General features: G+C 40.4%; 1 protein-coding gene across 1 annotated transcript in view; it reads right to left on the reverse strand.

Annotated features, from left to right (window-relative positions):
* CSMD2 (CUB and Sushi multiple domains 2) overlaps positions 1–14,074 on the reverse strand; it is a 797,331-nt gene that overhangs the window by 6,516 nt on the left and 776,741 nt on the right. The window contains 2 exon segments of the mRNA XM_064281672.1: positions 1,085–1,246; positions 2,775–2,837. Coding sequence (XP_064137742.1) covers positions 1,085–1,246; positions 2,775–2,837 — 225 coding nt within the window.

A 14,074-nucleotide genomic window follows, 5' to 3' on the forward strand; every position in this document is an offset into this window, starting at 1 on the left:
TTAGGGACTGTTGTCAGCTGCTGCTGAGTCGGCCTCCAACTTCTGGTGACCCCAAGCACAATGGGATTGGACTGTTGTGATCCATAGGGCTTTCACTGGCTTATTTAAAAAAATACATTGCCAGGCCTTTCTTCCTAGTCTGTCTTAGTCTGTGTCTTAGTTATCTAGTGCTGCTATAACAGAAATACCACAAGTGGATGGCTTTAACAAACAGAAATTTATTTCCTCACAGTACAGTAGGCTAGAAGTCCAAATTCAGGGTGTCAGCTCCAGGGTAAGGCTTTCTCTCTCTCCTGGCTCTGGAGGAAGTTCCATCTCATCAGTCTTCTGCTTGACTAGGAGCTTCTCCGTGCAGGGGCCCTCAGAGCAGGGTCCAAAGGACACGCTCTGCTCCTAGTGCTACTTTCTTGGTGGTATGAGGTCCCCCTGTCTCTCTGATAGCTTCTGTCTTTTATATCCCAAAAGAAACTGGCTCAAGACACAATCCAATCTTGTAGATTGAATCCTGCCTCATCAGCACAACTGCTGTCCATCCCCCCTCATTAACATCATGGAGGAAGGATTTACATCACAGGAAAATCACGTTGGATGACAAAATGGTGGACTATCATACAATACTGGGAATCATGGCCCAGCCAAATCGATACACGTATTTTTTGGGGACACAATTCAACCCACAACAGTGTGAAAGCTCCACTGAAACCTGTTTAGCATCATAGCAACACACAAGCCTCCACCGATAGACAGGTGAGATACATTGAGTAGGAATCAAACCTGGGTCTCCCATGTGGAAGGTGGGAATCTTACTACTGAAGCACCAATGTCCTTGATTTTAGAGATAGTGGTCTTTATTTATAAGAGTTCTTTATATATTCATGTTATTAGCCCTTTGCCATCTAACAATTTGCATTTAATCCGTGATGCTTTTATCATGTAAACAAAGACAAATAGACTTTCCCCCTCCTCCTGCCCCCCAGACATGTCTAAGTCTTGCATACAGTACAATGCAATGACATTAGACTCATCCTTACAAAGGGCGTGTGCCTGCTCCAACCTTACTTTCGCCAGGCGGCCTGCACCTTACCAGCTAAATGCAGTTCCACACCGCTGTGGTCAATCATGGTGGCATTGACTTTGCTGCTGACAGCTTGGAAACCAGTCACTCTGAGCATGGCCGGCTGCTTCTTCCCCTGGTACTCATAGGCCCCCTTCCACAGAGAATTCTTGGCAAAAACATCCCCAGGAACTAGAGGAATTGAGAAACGGAAGTGAGAGGGACTTTGTGTGTGCTGGTAGAAGGGAGGCCACCTGTTGCCCCATCCCAGCTCCCTCTCTGAGATTGTTTCTTTTTACCCAGTGTCTAACACAGGGAGGGTGGTAGAGTTCTCTGGCCATCTTGTGATCCTCTTGTGTCTCTGAGTGGATGGATGGAGGGAAGAAGGAGAGAGAGGGTAGATAAGAGCAAAGGAGGAAATGAATAAGGATGGAAGAGAAAGGAGGAATTAGCAGGAAAAAGAAGAAAAGGGAAAAAAGGAGGAAAGGAAGTTAAAATATGGAGAAAAGGAAGAAGAGAGAAGACAGAAAACTAACATGTCAGTATAGTGTGGTGGATGGGAGCATGGGCTCATGAAGTCAGGCAGACCTGGATGCTAATCTTGGCTCCGCCACTTACCAGCTATTTGACCATGTGCAAGAGCCTCAGCTTCCTCACCTGTACAGGCCACACCTGTAGTTCTGCAAATGTGGGCACTCAGACCAATCTCATCAGGGCTATTGCAGGGGTTAAAAGATCTAATGTTGCAAATCATATGTCACATGCTGTTAGGTACATTGACGCACCTAATGCATGATAGCTGTTAAAATCATTATTTATGCTTATAATAATTCTCTAAGGAAAGTATTGTAATTTCCGTTTTACTGAAAAATAAACTGAAGCTCAAGAGGTGAAGTTCATTTGCCCAAGGACACAGCTAGTCAGTGACCAAAATGGAACCTGAACTGAGTTTATGATTCCAAATCTAGTCTTCTTTCCTGTATAACACACATGCTCCTGTGGTAAGTAAAAGTACAAGGTTCAAAAAAGGACATGAGAGCTTATGATGATTTTGCATTGGTTAGACCACACCTACAGTTTTGTGTCCAGTTCTGGACATCACACTTTGAAAGACATGAAAAAAACTGAACCAGTTGCCATGGAATCGATTCCAACTCACGGTGATCGCATGTGTGTGAGGGCAGAATTCTACTCCATATGGTTGATTTTTTGGAAGCAGATAACCAGGCCTTTCTTCTGAGGCAACTCTAGGTGAAGTGAAACCTCCAATCTCTTGGTTAGCGCTAAGCGTTAACTGTAACCACCCAGCGACTTCAAATGCCTGTCTTAGAAATGAAAGCACTTCTAGGAGGTTCCCTGGGTAGGATTTGGGTCTACGTGTCTAGGAGTTCCAGGCAGGGCCTGGCTCTGTATGACCATACACTAGCTGGTCCTATGCCAGGAAGGATTGTGGTAATCAATGGCTCTAGAGCTTGAAGCTTAGGCTACATGTCTGGAAGGCCTTAGCTCTCTCTTCTGGATGAGTTTTCTGCTTCCATGAGGCTCATGTTCTCCTGAAGTCAGGCTGGGGTTAGGAGATAGGTGAGAACATCTGTCTGGGTCTACAGACAGTTTTCATGCCCATCCATTGGGTACTCAGCAAATCATAGGCATGCTGATGGGTAACTGGGTGAAAGAGGCTACACGAGTTTCTTGAGCCCAAGATCTGGACTATACATACCCGATGCTTGGGTGAGTGGTGGCTCCCGGGCGGTGTTGATGGGTCTCCCACTGGGCCGGACCTCTGCTGGGGAAAGAGAACAGAAGAAAACACGCTCAGCCACTGGCCCAGACTCTTACAAAAATAACGGGCACCTCTCTGACATTACATTGGTGGGTTCCTTAGATCTTCCTTTGGACTGATCCTCCTCGACCAGGATTCTTAACTCTTTGTGCCAAGGAGCCCATTGACAGTCTAATGATGCTGATGGGCCCCTTTTCAGAATAATAAAATTCAAAGGATTATAAAGTAGATCAATTATATCCACTATGTTTATACATAATAAGAATTAAGGATATATATGTGATTCTTTATTCTTTATATAACAGTGGGTTTAGTAACTACCATAATCTTGAAGTAGTCAGGAGCATAAACACTATTTCATGATATCTATAACAATTGTAATACAATGTGAAAATATCAGCAATTTCTATTGGTGAAAAAGTCACAGGCATTGCTAACACTATTATGGGTTGTTGTCTACATTCAAAATTAAAGAAAATTTCAGTAAGAGGTAAAGGAAAATAAAGATGTATATTTTCACATCTTTGTGCATAGATTCCCCTGAATGGCCCCATTAAGAATCCCATATTAAAAAACCCTGTTTTTAGAATCCAACATCATATTAAAAGAGTCCCACACCATGACCAAGTGGGAACAATTCCAGGAATGTGAGGATGGTTCAACATTAGAAGATCAATCAGTGTAATAAACCCAGTGCCATCGAGTCGATTCTGACTCATAGCGGCCCTATAGGACAGAGTAGAACTGCCCCGTAGAGTTTCCAAGGAGCACCTGGTGGATTCGAACCACTGACCATTTGGTTAGCAGCTGTAGCACTTAACCACTATGCCACCAGGGTTCCCAATCAATGTAATACACCACATTAATAGAACAAAGAAGAACCACATGATATCTCTATTGAAGCAAAAAAAGGCATTTGATAACATACAACACCCTTTCTTGATAAAAACCCTCAACAAGACAGAAGGGAATAGAAGGGAAGTTCCTCAACATGATTATGAGCATTTATGAAAAAGACAACAGCCAACATTATACTTAATGGTGGAGAAAGATTGAGAGCTTTCCGTTTGAAATCAGGAATGAGACACGGATACCTGCCCTCACCACTCCTATTCAGTATTGTATTGGAAGTCTTAGCCAGACAAGAAAAAGAAATAAAAGATACCCAAATGAGAAAAGAAGAAAACCCTGAAGAATCCACAAGAAGGCTTCCAGAGGCAATAAAGGAATTTTGCAAAGTTGCAGGGTACAAGATCAACAAACAAAAATCAGTTGGGTTTCTATACACCAGTGATGAGATATCTGAAATGGAAATTAGAAAACACTTCCAATTACAATAGCAATCTAAGAGAATAAAGTTTCTAGGAATAAATTTAACCAGGGATGTGAAAGGCTTATACAATGAAAATTATAAAACCCTGCTCAAAGAGATTTGAAAGATCTACATAAATGGAAAGACCTTCCGTGTCCATGAACTGGAAGACTTAAGATCCTTAAGATGTCGATACTACCCAAAGTGACCTATAGATTTAATACAATTATGTAACCAATAGGGTTAAACTGGTCTCCCTCCTGAAATGTAAGACAGGGTTACACTTCTCCCCCCCACCCCATCACACCTGGGCTTGTGAATTCCTGATAAGGCCTTCTGTGCCCAAGGTCCTCTTACTGCTTTTCTACTCAAGGCCGCTTCACTATTCACCAACTCCACCCCTTCCCCTCAATTTGGACATGAGCAATAAGCTGAAAAGCTGTCCTTAGATAAACTTCATGCGTCACCCCCCCAAAAAGCATATGCCCCTAGCTGCCATATTGCACCCCCCAATGTACCCCCATACATGTTAATTAATTCCTGAAATTGCCCACCTAGTCCCGGAAACTTCATAAATTATGTATAACTTCCCTATCCTGAGCCCTATAACTGCCCTAGAATCCCCAACCTCGGGAGCTTGATTTGAGACAATCTCCGAGCTCCTTGCTCGACTGGCTTGCAATAAAGTCTACTTTCTCTTTCTCAAAGGCCTGGTGTCTCTCAATTGACTCAAAGTGTTGTGCAAGGCAGGACCCACCCTCATTGGATTACAAATTCCAAATTCCAATAAAAATTCCAACAGCCTTCTTTACAGAAATGGAAACATCAATCTTTTCAAAGAGCTAGCTTTGGTGTTTGTGGGTCCTTCATATTTTCTTGGTTTTACTAATTTCTGTTCTTATTTTACCCTCTTATACACGTTCTCACTTTTGGAATTTATAAGCTAACACTTAGCTTATTATTTTTCAGTTTTCTTTTCTGATATATTCACTTAAGTCTGTGTGTTTTCCTTTATGAACCACTTTGTGTGGGTCCCACAAGTTTTGATATGTAGTGTTTTTGTTGCTGTTGAGTTCTAAATATTTTTTAATTTCTTCTTTGACTCATGAATTATTTAGAAGTTTTTCTATTCCCTAACACATGGCTTGTATTCTTTTTTCTTTGGTAAGTTATAATTTTATTATTCCTAACCCATCCTCCCCCTCTGCCCAATATCACTGACCTGTGGCCAGAGAGCATTGTATGTATGACGTCAATTCTTCAGGCTTGCTAATACTTTGCTCAGTAGAGTGGATTGCTTAGCAGAAGGAGGAGGGGCTTTCTTTCTTTTACATAACATAATGTTTTGTTATCAGACTAACATAATGTTTTGTTAATGGATTGAATTGTGTCCCCCAAAGGTGTCTGTCAACTTGGCTAGGCTGTGGTTCCCAATGTTGTGTGACTATCCACCATTTTGTCTTCTGATGTGATTTTCCTGCGTGTTGTAAATCCTATCTCTATGGAGTTGATGAGGTGGGATTAGTGGCAGTTATGGTAATGAGGCAGGACTCAATCTACAAGATCAGGTTGTATTTTAAGCCAATCTCTTTTGAGATACAAAAGAGAGAGGCAAACAGAGAGACATGAGGGGCCTCATACCACCAAGAAAGTAGCGCCAGGAGAAGAGTGCATCCTTTGGACCCAGGGTCCCTGTTCTGAGGACCTCCTCGTCCAGGGGAAGATTGATGACAAAGACCTTCCTCCAGAGCCAACAGAAAGAAAGCCTTCCCCTGGAACTGATGCCCTGAATGTGGACTTCTAGCCTACTAGACTGTGAGAGAATAAATTTCTCTTTGTTAAAGCCATCTACTTGCGGTATTTCTCTTATAGTAACGAGTAGCACTAGATAACTAAGACACATAAATAATTTAAAAAGTCAAATAGAATTACAATGCTTATTAACAAAAAGTAGCCATTCCCTTGCTTCCCTCCCCAAGTTCCTGCACCTCAGGGGGAATCACTTTTAATTCTTATAGCTATCTCTTCCAGAACTTACTATCAAATTTCCAAAAAAAAAAACAAGGTTTTTCTGCTATATCTTGATTTTCAACTTTAGACATTATCTATTGACTCTTAACGAAGAGATTGTTGTTGTTTGCAGCTGTTGAGTCAGCCCAGACTCATGGTGACCTATGCACAATGGGAAATGTTGCTGATTGGACCATTGTGATCTATAGGGATTTTGTTGGCTGATTTTCAGAAGTAGATGACCAGGCCTTTCTTCCTAGCCCATTTTATTCTGGAAACTCTGCCGAAATATGTTCAGCATCATAGCAACATGCAAGCCTCCACTGACAGACGGGTGGTGGCTGTACATGAGGTGCACTGACTGGGAATCAAACCCAGGTCTCCTGCACGGAAGCTGAGAATTCTACCACTGAACCGCCAATGCCCCCACTACTAAGAGATATTAGGATTTAATTGTTTTTACATCACATCCTTTCTACGTCTTTCTAATAGCATTACATAGCATTCTTTTGGCTAAATAAGTATACATTACAGAGCTTAGCTATGAATAATAATATTTATACTATGAAGATAATACAAATATTATTATTCATAGCTAAGCTCTGTAATGTATTATATTCATTTTCTTGATAAATTTTTTCCTCTAGGAGTTTGTAATTGCCTTTTACCTCCCTTAAATTTATTTACTTGGTTTCAGTCTATTATCACTAATTCAGTCTGTATCTTTTAGGAGTATAAATTTCCTCTCAATATCACCAGGCACATCAGTATTGTTCAGTTATTTATTTACTTACTCATTCACTCACCCACCTACCTACTTGGCAATTATTCCTCTTGAAGCCCTCTATCCTACTTCCGTCTAAACTATTTATATTAGTTTGATAAATAAAATTTTCAGTCTAAACTGGTTGCCCTACACATTTGGTCTACATTTATTGCCCTGTGACCTCCCTTCATCACTTCCTTGGGAATACTCTAACCTCTCCTTTAGGGGACCTCCATGTCCTGGATCCCATATCTTCCTCTTTCTTGGTTTATTGCCTTATTTGGAGATAGCCAGCCTCTGTAGCTTTTTCAAAATGGTGCATGAGAGATAAAATTATTAAGGCCTTGCCTTTCTGAAGATATATTTATTTTATCCTCACACTTGATTGATCATCTGCTGTGTTCAAATTCCAGGTTGAAAATAATTTCCCTTCATAATCCTGAGATTACTGCTCCACTGTCTTTTGGCTTCCAGTGTTGCTGCTACGGTCCGATGCTCTATGATTTCCTCATATGGGGAGACTGCTGCTTGTCCACTAAAGCCCATCCTTTCCTTCTTCTACAGTAATAGAGTTGTAGTCAGGCACATGGTTGCCAAATGAGGGGCTTTATTGCTCAGCTCGCCTGTAGCTCAGTATAGCCATGTGACAACGTTATAGCAGAAATTATGAGTGCCACTTCCAGTCTTGGGCTTTAAATCATTGGACATGTACTCCTCCATGCTCTTCCCTTTTCCTAGGAGGTAGAACATGGATGTGCCTGTGATCTACCTTCAACAGACAGGGCAGAAAGAGAAAAAACTACTGGGAATGGCAGAGAAACAAGATAAAAGGAATCCTGGTCCCTGGAAGCACAGCAATCTGTCTTCCTGTCCTGGATGTTCTATGACAGAGAAATAAACTTCTTTGTACTTTAAGCTGCTAAATTGCTGCATATCTTTGGCAGTTTAGCTTTTTACTTTAACTATTTTACTACTATCCTTTGTATGTTAACAGTTTTTTCTCCTTTCTGGAAGTTTTTTTGGATTGTCTCTATCAACAGTGTTAAAATTTCATAATGATACAATTTTGATGATTTTATTTGTTTTTAATTTAATGGCCGGAGAGATTATTTAGTGGTATTTTCAATTTCGTGTGTTGCTGTGACGCTGGAAGATATGACACCAGTATTCAAATACCAGCAGGGTCCCCCATGGCGGACAGGTTTCAGCTGAGCTTTCAGACTAAGACAGGCTAGGAAGAAGGGCCTGGCAGTCTACTTCTGAAAAGAATTGGCCAGTGAAAACCTCATGAACAGCAGTGGAACATGGTCTGTAATAGTGCTGGAAGATGAGCCCCTCAGGTTGGAAGGCACTCAAAAGATGACTGAGGAAGAGCTGCATCCTCAAAGTAGAGTCGACCTTAATGAAGTGGATGGAGTCAAGCTTTTAGGGCCTTCATTTGCTGATACGGCATGACTCAAAATGAGAAGAAACGGCTGCAAACGTTCATTAATAATCAGAAGCTGGAATGTGAGAAGTATGAATCTAGGAAAATAGGAAATAGCCAAAAATGAAATGTAACACATAAAGATTGATATCCTAGGCATGAGCTGAAATAGACTGGTATTGGACATTTTGAAATGGACAATCATATGGTCTACTATGCTGAGAATGACAACTTGAAGAGAAGTGGCATTGCATTCATTGTCAAAAAGAACATTTCAAGGTCTATCCTGAAGTACAATGCTGTCAGTGACAGCACAATATCCATATGCCTATAAGGAAAACCAGTTAATATGACTATTATTCAAATTTATGCACCAACCAATAAGGCCACAGATGGGAAGAAATTGAAGATTTGTATCAGCTTCCGCAGTCTTAAGTTGATCGAACATGCAATCAGGATGCATCGATTAATTACTGATGATTGGAATGTGAAAGTTGGAAACAAAGAAGGATTGGTAGTTGGAAAATATGGCCTTGGTGATAGAAACGACGCTGGAGACGGCATGATAGAATTTTGCAAGACCAACAACTTCATTGCAAATACCTTTTTTCACCAACATAAACAGTGACTATACACATGCACCTTGCCAGACAGAATACACAGGAATCAAACTGACTACATCTGTGGAAAGAGACAATGGAAAAGCTCCATATCATCAGTTCAGACCATCAATTGCTCACATGTAAGGTCAAGTTGGAACTGAAGAAAATTATAACAAGTCCACGAGAGTCAAAGTATGACCTTAAGTATATCCTACCTGAATTCAGAGACCATCCCAAGAATAGATTTCACACATTGAACTCTAATGACTGAAGACCAGACGAGTTGTGGAATGACATCAGGGACATCATACACAAAGAAAGAAAGAGGTCATTGAAAGGACAGGACAGAAAGAAAAGACCAAAATGGATGTCACAAGAGACTCTGAAACAGAAGATTTCAAAGGGTGGCTCAAGAAGACAAAGTAAAGTATTATGATGACATATGCAAAGACTTAGAGATAGAAAACCAAAAGGGAAGAACATGCTCAGCATTTCTCAAGCTGAAAGAACTGAAGAAAAAATTCAAGCCTTGAGTTGCAATACTGAAAGATTCTACAGGGAGAGTATTAAACAACACAGGAAGCATCAAAAGAAGATGGAAGGAAAACACAGAATCACTATACCAAAAATAATTGGTCAATGGTCAGCCATTTCAGGAGGTAACATATGATCAGGAACCAATGGCACTGAAGGAAGAAGTCCAAGCTGCACTGAAGGCATTGGCGAAAAACAAGGCTCCAGGAATTGACAGAATACCAACTGAGATGTTTCAACAAATGGGTGGAGTGCTGAAAGTGCTCACTCGTCTATGCCAAGAAATTTGGAAGACAGCTACCTGGCCAACTGACTGGAAGAAATCCCTATTTATGCCTATTCCCAAAAAGGTGATGCAAGCAGAAATTATTAAACAATATCATTAATATTACATGCAAGCAAAATTTTGCTGAAGATCATTCAAAAATAGCTGCAGCAGTATATCGACAGGGAACTGCCAGAAATTCAAGCTGGATTTAGAAGAGGGTGTGGAGCCAGAGATATCATTGCTGATGTCAGACGGATCCTGGCTGAAGGCGGAGAATACCAGAAAGATGTTTACCTGTGGTTTATTGATTACACAAAGGCATTCGACTGTGTGGATCATAACAAATTATGGATAACATTGCAGAGAGTGGGAATTCCAGGACACTTAATTGTGCTCATGAGGAATCTGTACATGAATCAAGAGGCAGTCGTTCAAAGAGAACAAGGGAATACCGAATGGTTTAAAGTCAGGAAAGGTGTGCGTCAAGATTGTATCCTCTCACCATACCTATTCAATCTGTAAGCTGAGCAAATAATCCAAGAAGTTGGACTGTATGATGAAGAACAGGGCATGAAGATTGGAGGAAGACTCATTAACAATCTGTGTTTCACAGATGGCACAACCTCACTTGGTGAAAGTGAAGAGGACTTGAAGCACTTACTGATGAAGATCAAAGACCACAGCCTTCAGCCAGATTACGCTTCAACATAAAGAAAACAAAAGTCCTCACAACTGGACCAATAAGCAACATCACGGTCTATGGAGAAGGGATTAAGGTTGTCATGGATTTCGTTTTACTTGGATCCACATGCAACACCCATGGAAGCTGCAGTCAAGAAATCAAAAGATGCATTGTATTGGGCAAATTGGCTGCAAGAGAAGCAAAGACGTTACCTTGAGGACTAAGGTGGGCCTGACCCAAGCCATGGCATTTTCAATTGCCTCAAACGCATGTAAAAGCTGGACAATGAATAAGGAAGACTGAAGAAGAATCAATGCCTTTGAATTGTGGTGTTGATGAAGAATATTGAATATACCATGGACTGCCAAAAGAACAAACAAGTCTGTCTTGGAAGAAGTACAACCAGAATGCTCCTTAGAAGCAAGGATGGCGAGACTTCGTCTCACATACTTTGGACGTGTTTCAAGAAGGGATCGGTCCCTGGAGAAGGACATCATGCTTGGTAGAGGGTCAGCAAAAAAGAGGAAGACTCTTAAGGAAAAGGATTGACACAGTGGGTGCAACAATGGGCTCAAGCATAGAAACAATTGTGAGGATGATGCAGGACCGGGCAGTGTTTCGTTTTGTGCGTAGGGCCGCTATGAGCTGGAACTGACTCAATAGCACTTAATGACAACAATAACGATTTTCAAGAAGAAAACTTGTATCTTTCATTTCTGGAAAATTTTCTTATGATATTATTTCTTTGATATGCTCTTCCCCTACTAGTTGGATGTTGAATATCTTTTTCTGGTTTTTTTTTTTTTTGGTTCCTATTGCCATCTCTTTTTTTTTTTATTGCCATCTCTTTACCTTTTGTTCTATTTTCTATGAGATTTCTCAACTTTATCTGCTCACTAAGGGTCCTGGAATCTCCATTTGTTTCTTACAGACTAATTCTCCAGTGAAATTCTCAATGTTTTCATGTATTTTATTTATCTTTTCCTCTACTTTTGGAACCTATTAATCATATTTATTTGAAGGTCTTCGCGAGCTAATATCAATATCACTTGTGGCTCTGTTTCTATTATCTGTTTTTCTCCTTGGTTTTCGGTTATGTGGTCTTGTCTTTTGGCATACCAAGTGTTTGTGATCGAGTGCCAGACATTGTTGACAAAAACGTTGCAGGAACTCTAGATGATGTTATCTTATCTCAAGGAGGATTCACCCTTGTCTCCACTAAGAAGGTTGATAGTTATTACCTCTCAGGAGTTTGAACTGAAAAAAATTTTTTTTCTGGTTTCCATTTTTGCTGAGGCTCTGCAAAGTCATATTTAATTGAATCATTCTTTTGATTCTAATTTTATTTTTTATAAATTACTTTCGCTGCATTTTTTGTTCATTTCTCTTGTTTATTTTTTGCTCTTGCTCAAGGCATTTTATTTCTCATGAGTCTTGTAATTTAGGAGTTTGAGCTCATTTGCCAATCGTTAACTGGGAATTCTCTGGGTCCTGAGTTGAGGATGTTGCCTCCAGACAGGATTACACTATCTCAGGCTGTTCACCTGAGGACCACTTTATTTCTTGGTTTAGGGTGTCCTGTCCTATTTAGTCAGTATTAATACAAACACCAAACTCACATAAAGTAGACTCACAGTTGTAAATTCCCAGAGGAGACTTTTTAATTCCAGGATTCTGCCTTCCTTTCCTGGAGGGAAGATATTTTTTAATCCAATGTTTCACTGAGGGTTAGATCTCTGAGGGTTCTGGCTTATGGGAAAGGGGGTGGGGGGTGGGATTCCTATTTCAGCTCTCTACCTTTCAAGGCCCAAGGCCTTGCCTGTTGTCCTCTGTGGGATTCTTAAACTTCAGGTTCCTGGTCAATGTCCTGAGAGCAGTTGTAGCTTCAGTTCTGTTTAACCATTCAGATTTTCAGCTTCCTGTTTGTTTTTGGTCTTGTTGTGAGCCTGGGGATTTCCTTTACTTTCTTGAGAGCTCAACTATACATTTAAAACGTTCATTATGTTTTACTCATCATTTTATAACCAGAGAGCTGTGTAGGATTCAGTGTCAACCAAGCTGTCAAAAATGAATATCCTTGGCTATGTATACACATTCTTTATTGATGTTATTACATAATTATATGTCTGGAGTGGGAGGAAGAGCCAGCTCAGTCTGCCACGCTGGCCCACTTGTATTTTATTATTATTAATATTTTTCTTTAAATTAAATCATATCCTAAAACTTAAATAAATGTAACTTTAAAAAAGAAAGTCTTTAAATATATGAAAAACAAATATTACTTTCAATAAATAAAAGAAATTTACAACTCATGCAGTGAAAATAAAGCAATGTTATTAAATTCTAGCTCTAATAAAGGCTCTGAATCTGAAACTCCCTCTCTCTTTGAGGGGTAGTATAGCAAAGTGGTTAAAAGCGTAGATTTTGAAGTTAGACCGTGAAGGTTTGAATATCATTTTTGCCCCTTACCAGCCAGTGACCTTAGGTGTATTACTTAACTTCACTGTGCCTCAGTTTCCTCATATATTAAATGGAGATATGAATGCTCCTGCCTTGAAGGATTATCATGAGGATTAAGTGAGCTAATACACACAGAATTCTTAGAACAATGCTTGGCATATGGTGAGATCAGCACCTGTTACAGACGGTGTAATGCCATTCTAGCATCAAATTGATTCTTTATCCTTTTTGGACTTAGACATCACTTTCTCCAGGAAGTCTTCCCTGACTTCTTCCTTCCTTCCTTAGGCTGAATTCGTGACCTTCTTCCTCATTCCCATGGCATTAAGTGCACCTCTGTTTTTTAAGGTACTTCTACAGGAATTGACTCGATAGCAGTGGGTCTATATCTGATGACTTTTCTGTCTGTATCCTGCAGCGGAATGCAGCTCCAGGGCAGGATTTGTGTTTTTTCCTCTGTACCCTCCAAGCTCAGCACAGGCACGGCATATTGATAATGCTCAATAAATAGAGAATGAATAAATTAAGAGAAGGGGGACGGAGGCTTGGGATACCAAACAAAACCCGTTGCTGTGGAGTCAAATTTCCACTCATATGGACCCTACAGGGCAGAGTAGAACTGCCCCATAGAGTTTCCAAGGAATACCTGGTGGATTAGAACTGCTGACCTTTTAGTTAGCAGCCATAGCTCTTAACCACTACACCACAAGGGTTTCCTGGGATACCTTGGTAACCCCCAAATGATTTTTGAAGGGTGCTATATAATCAGAGTTATAATGTGTGATATGTGATTCCAGTTTGATGGAACCAAAGAGGTTTTCACTGCCTGATGAATAAACATAATCCTATGCGGGTATGTTTAAACTCAGGTAGAAGGTAGCAAAATAAAACTTGGGATGCCTTCAATATGTGCCTCTCTTTAGACTGCTCTCTGTTTGGTCTCCTAGAGGCCTGACATTTCAGAAAATCAAAAGCAGGATCTACCTCCTGGAAACGATGTTTCTTCCTTCTTTTAGTGTATTATTGAGTAAAAAAAAAAAAAAAAAAGAATATGTGCATGTGCCGATCCCTAGAACCTGTGAATCTAACCTTTTCTTGAAAAAGGGTCTTTGAAGATGTAATTAGTTAAGAATCTTGAGATGAGATCATTCTGGATCAGCCTGGTGGACCCTAACCC

The sequence above is a fragment of the Loxodonta africana genome, chromosome 3, assembly GCF_030014295.1.
Source record: "Loxodonta africana isolate mLoxAfr1 chromosome 3, mLoxAfr1.hap2, whole genome shotgun sequence".
Classification (NCBI taxonomy): domain Eukaryota; kingdom Metazoa; phylum Chordata; class Mammalia; order Proboscidea; family Elephantidae; genus Loxodonta; species Loxodonta africana.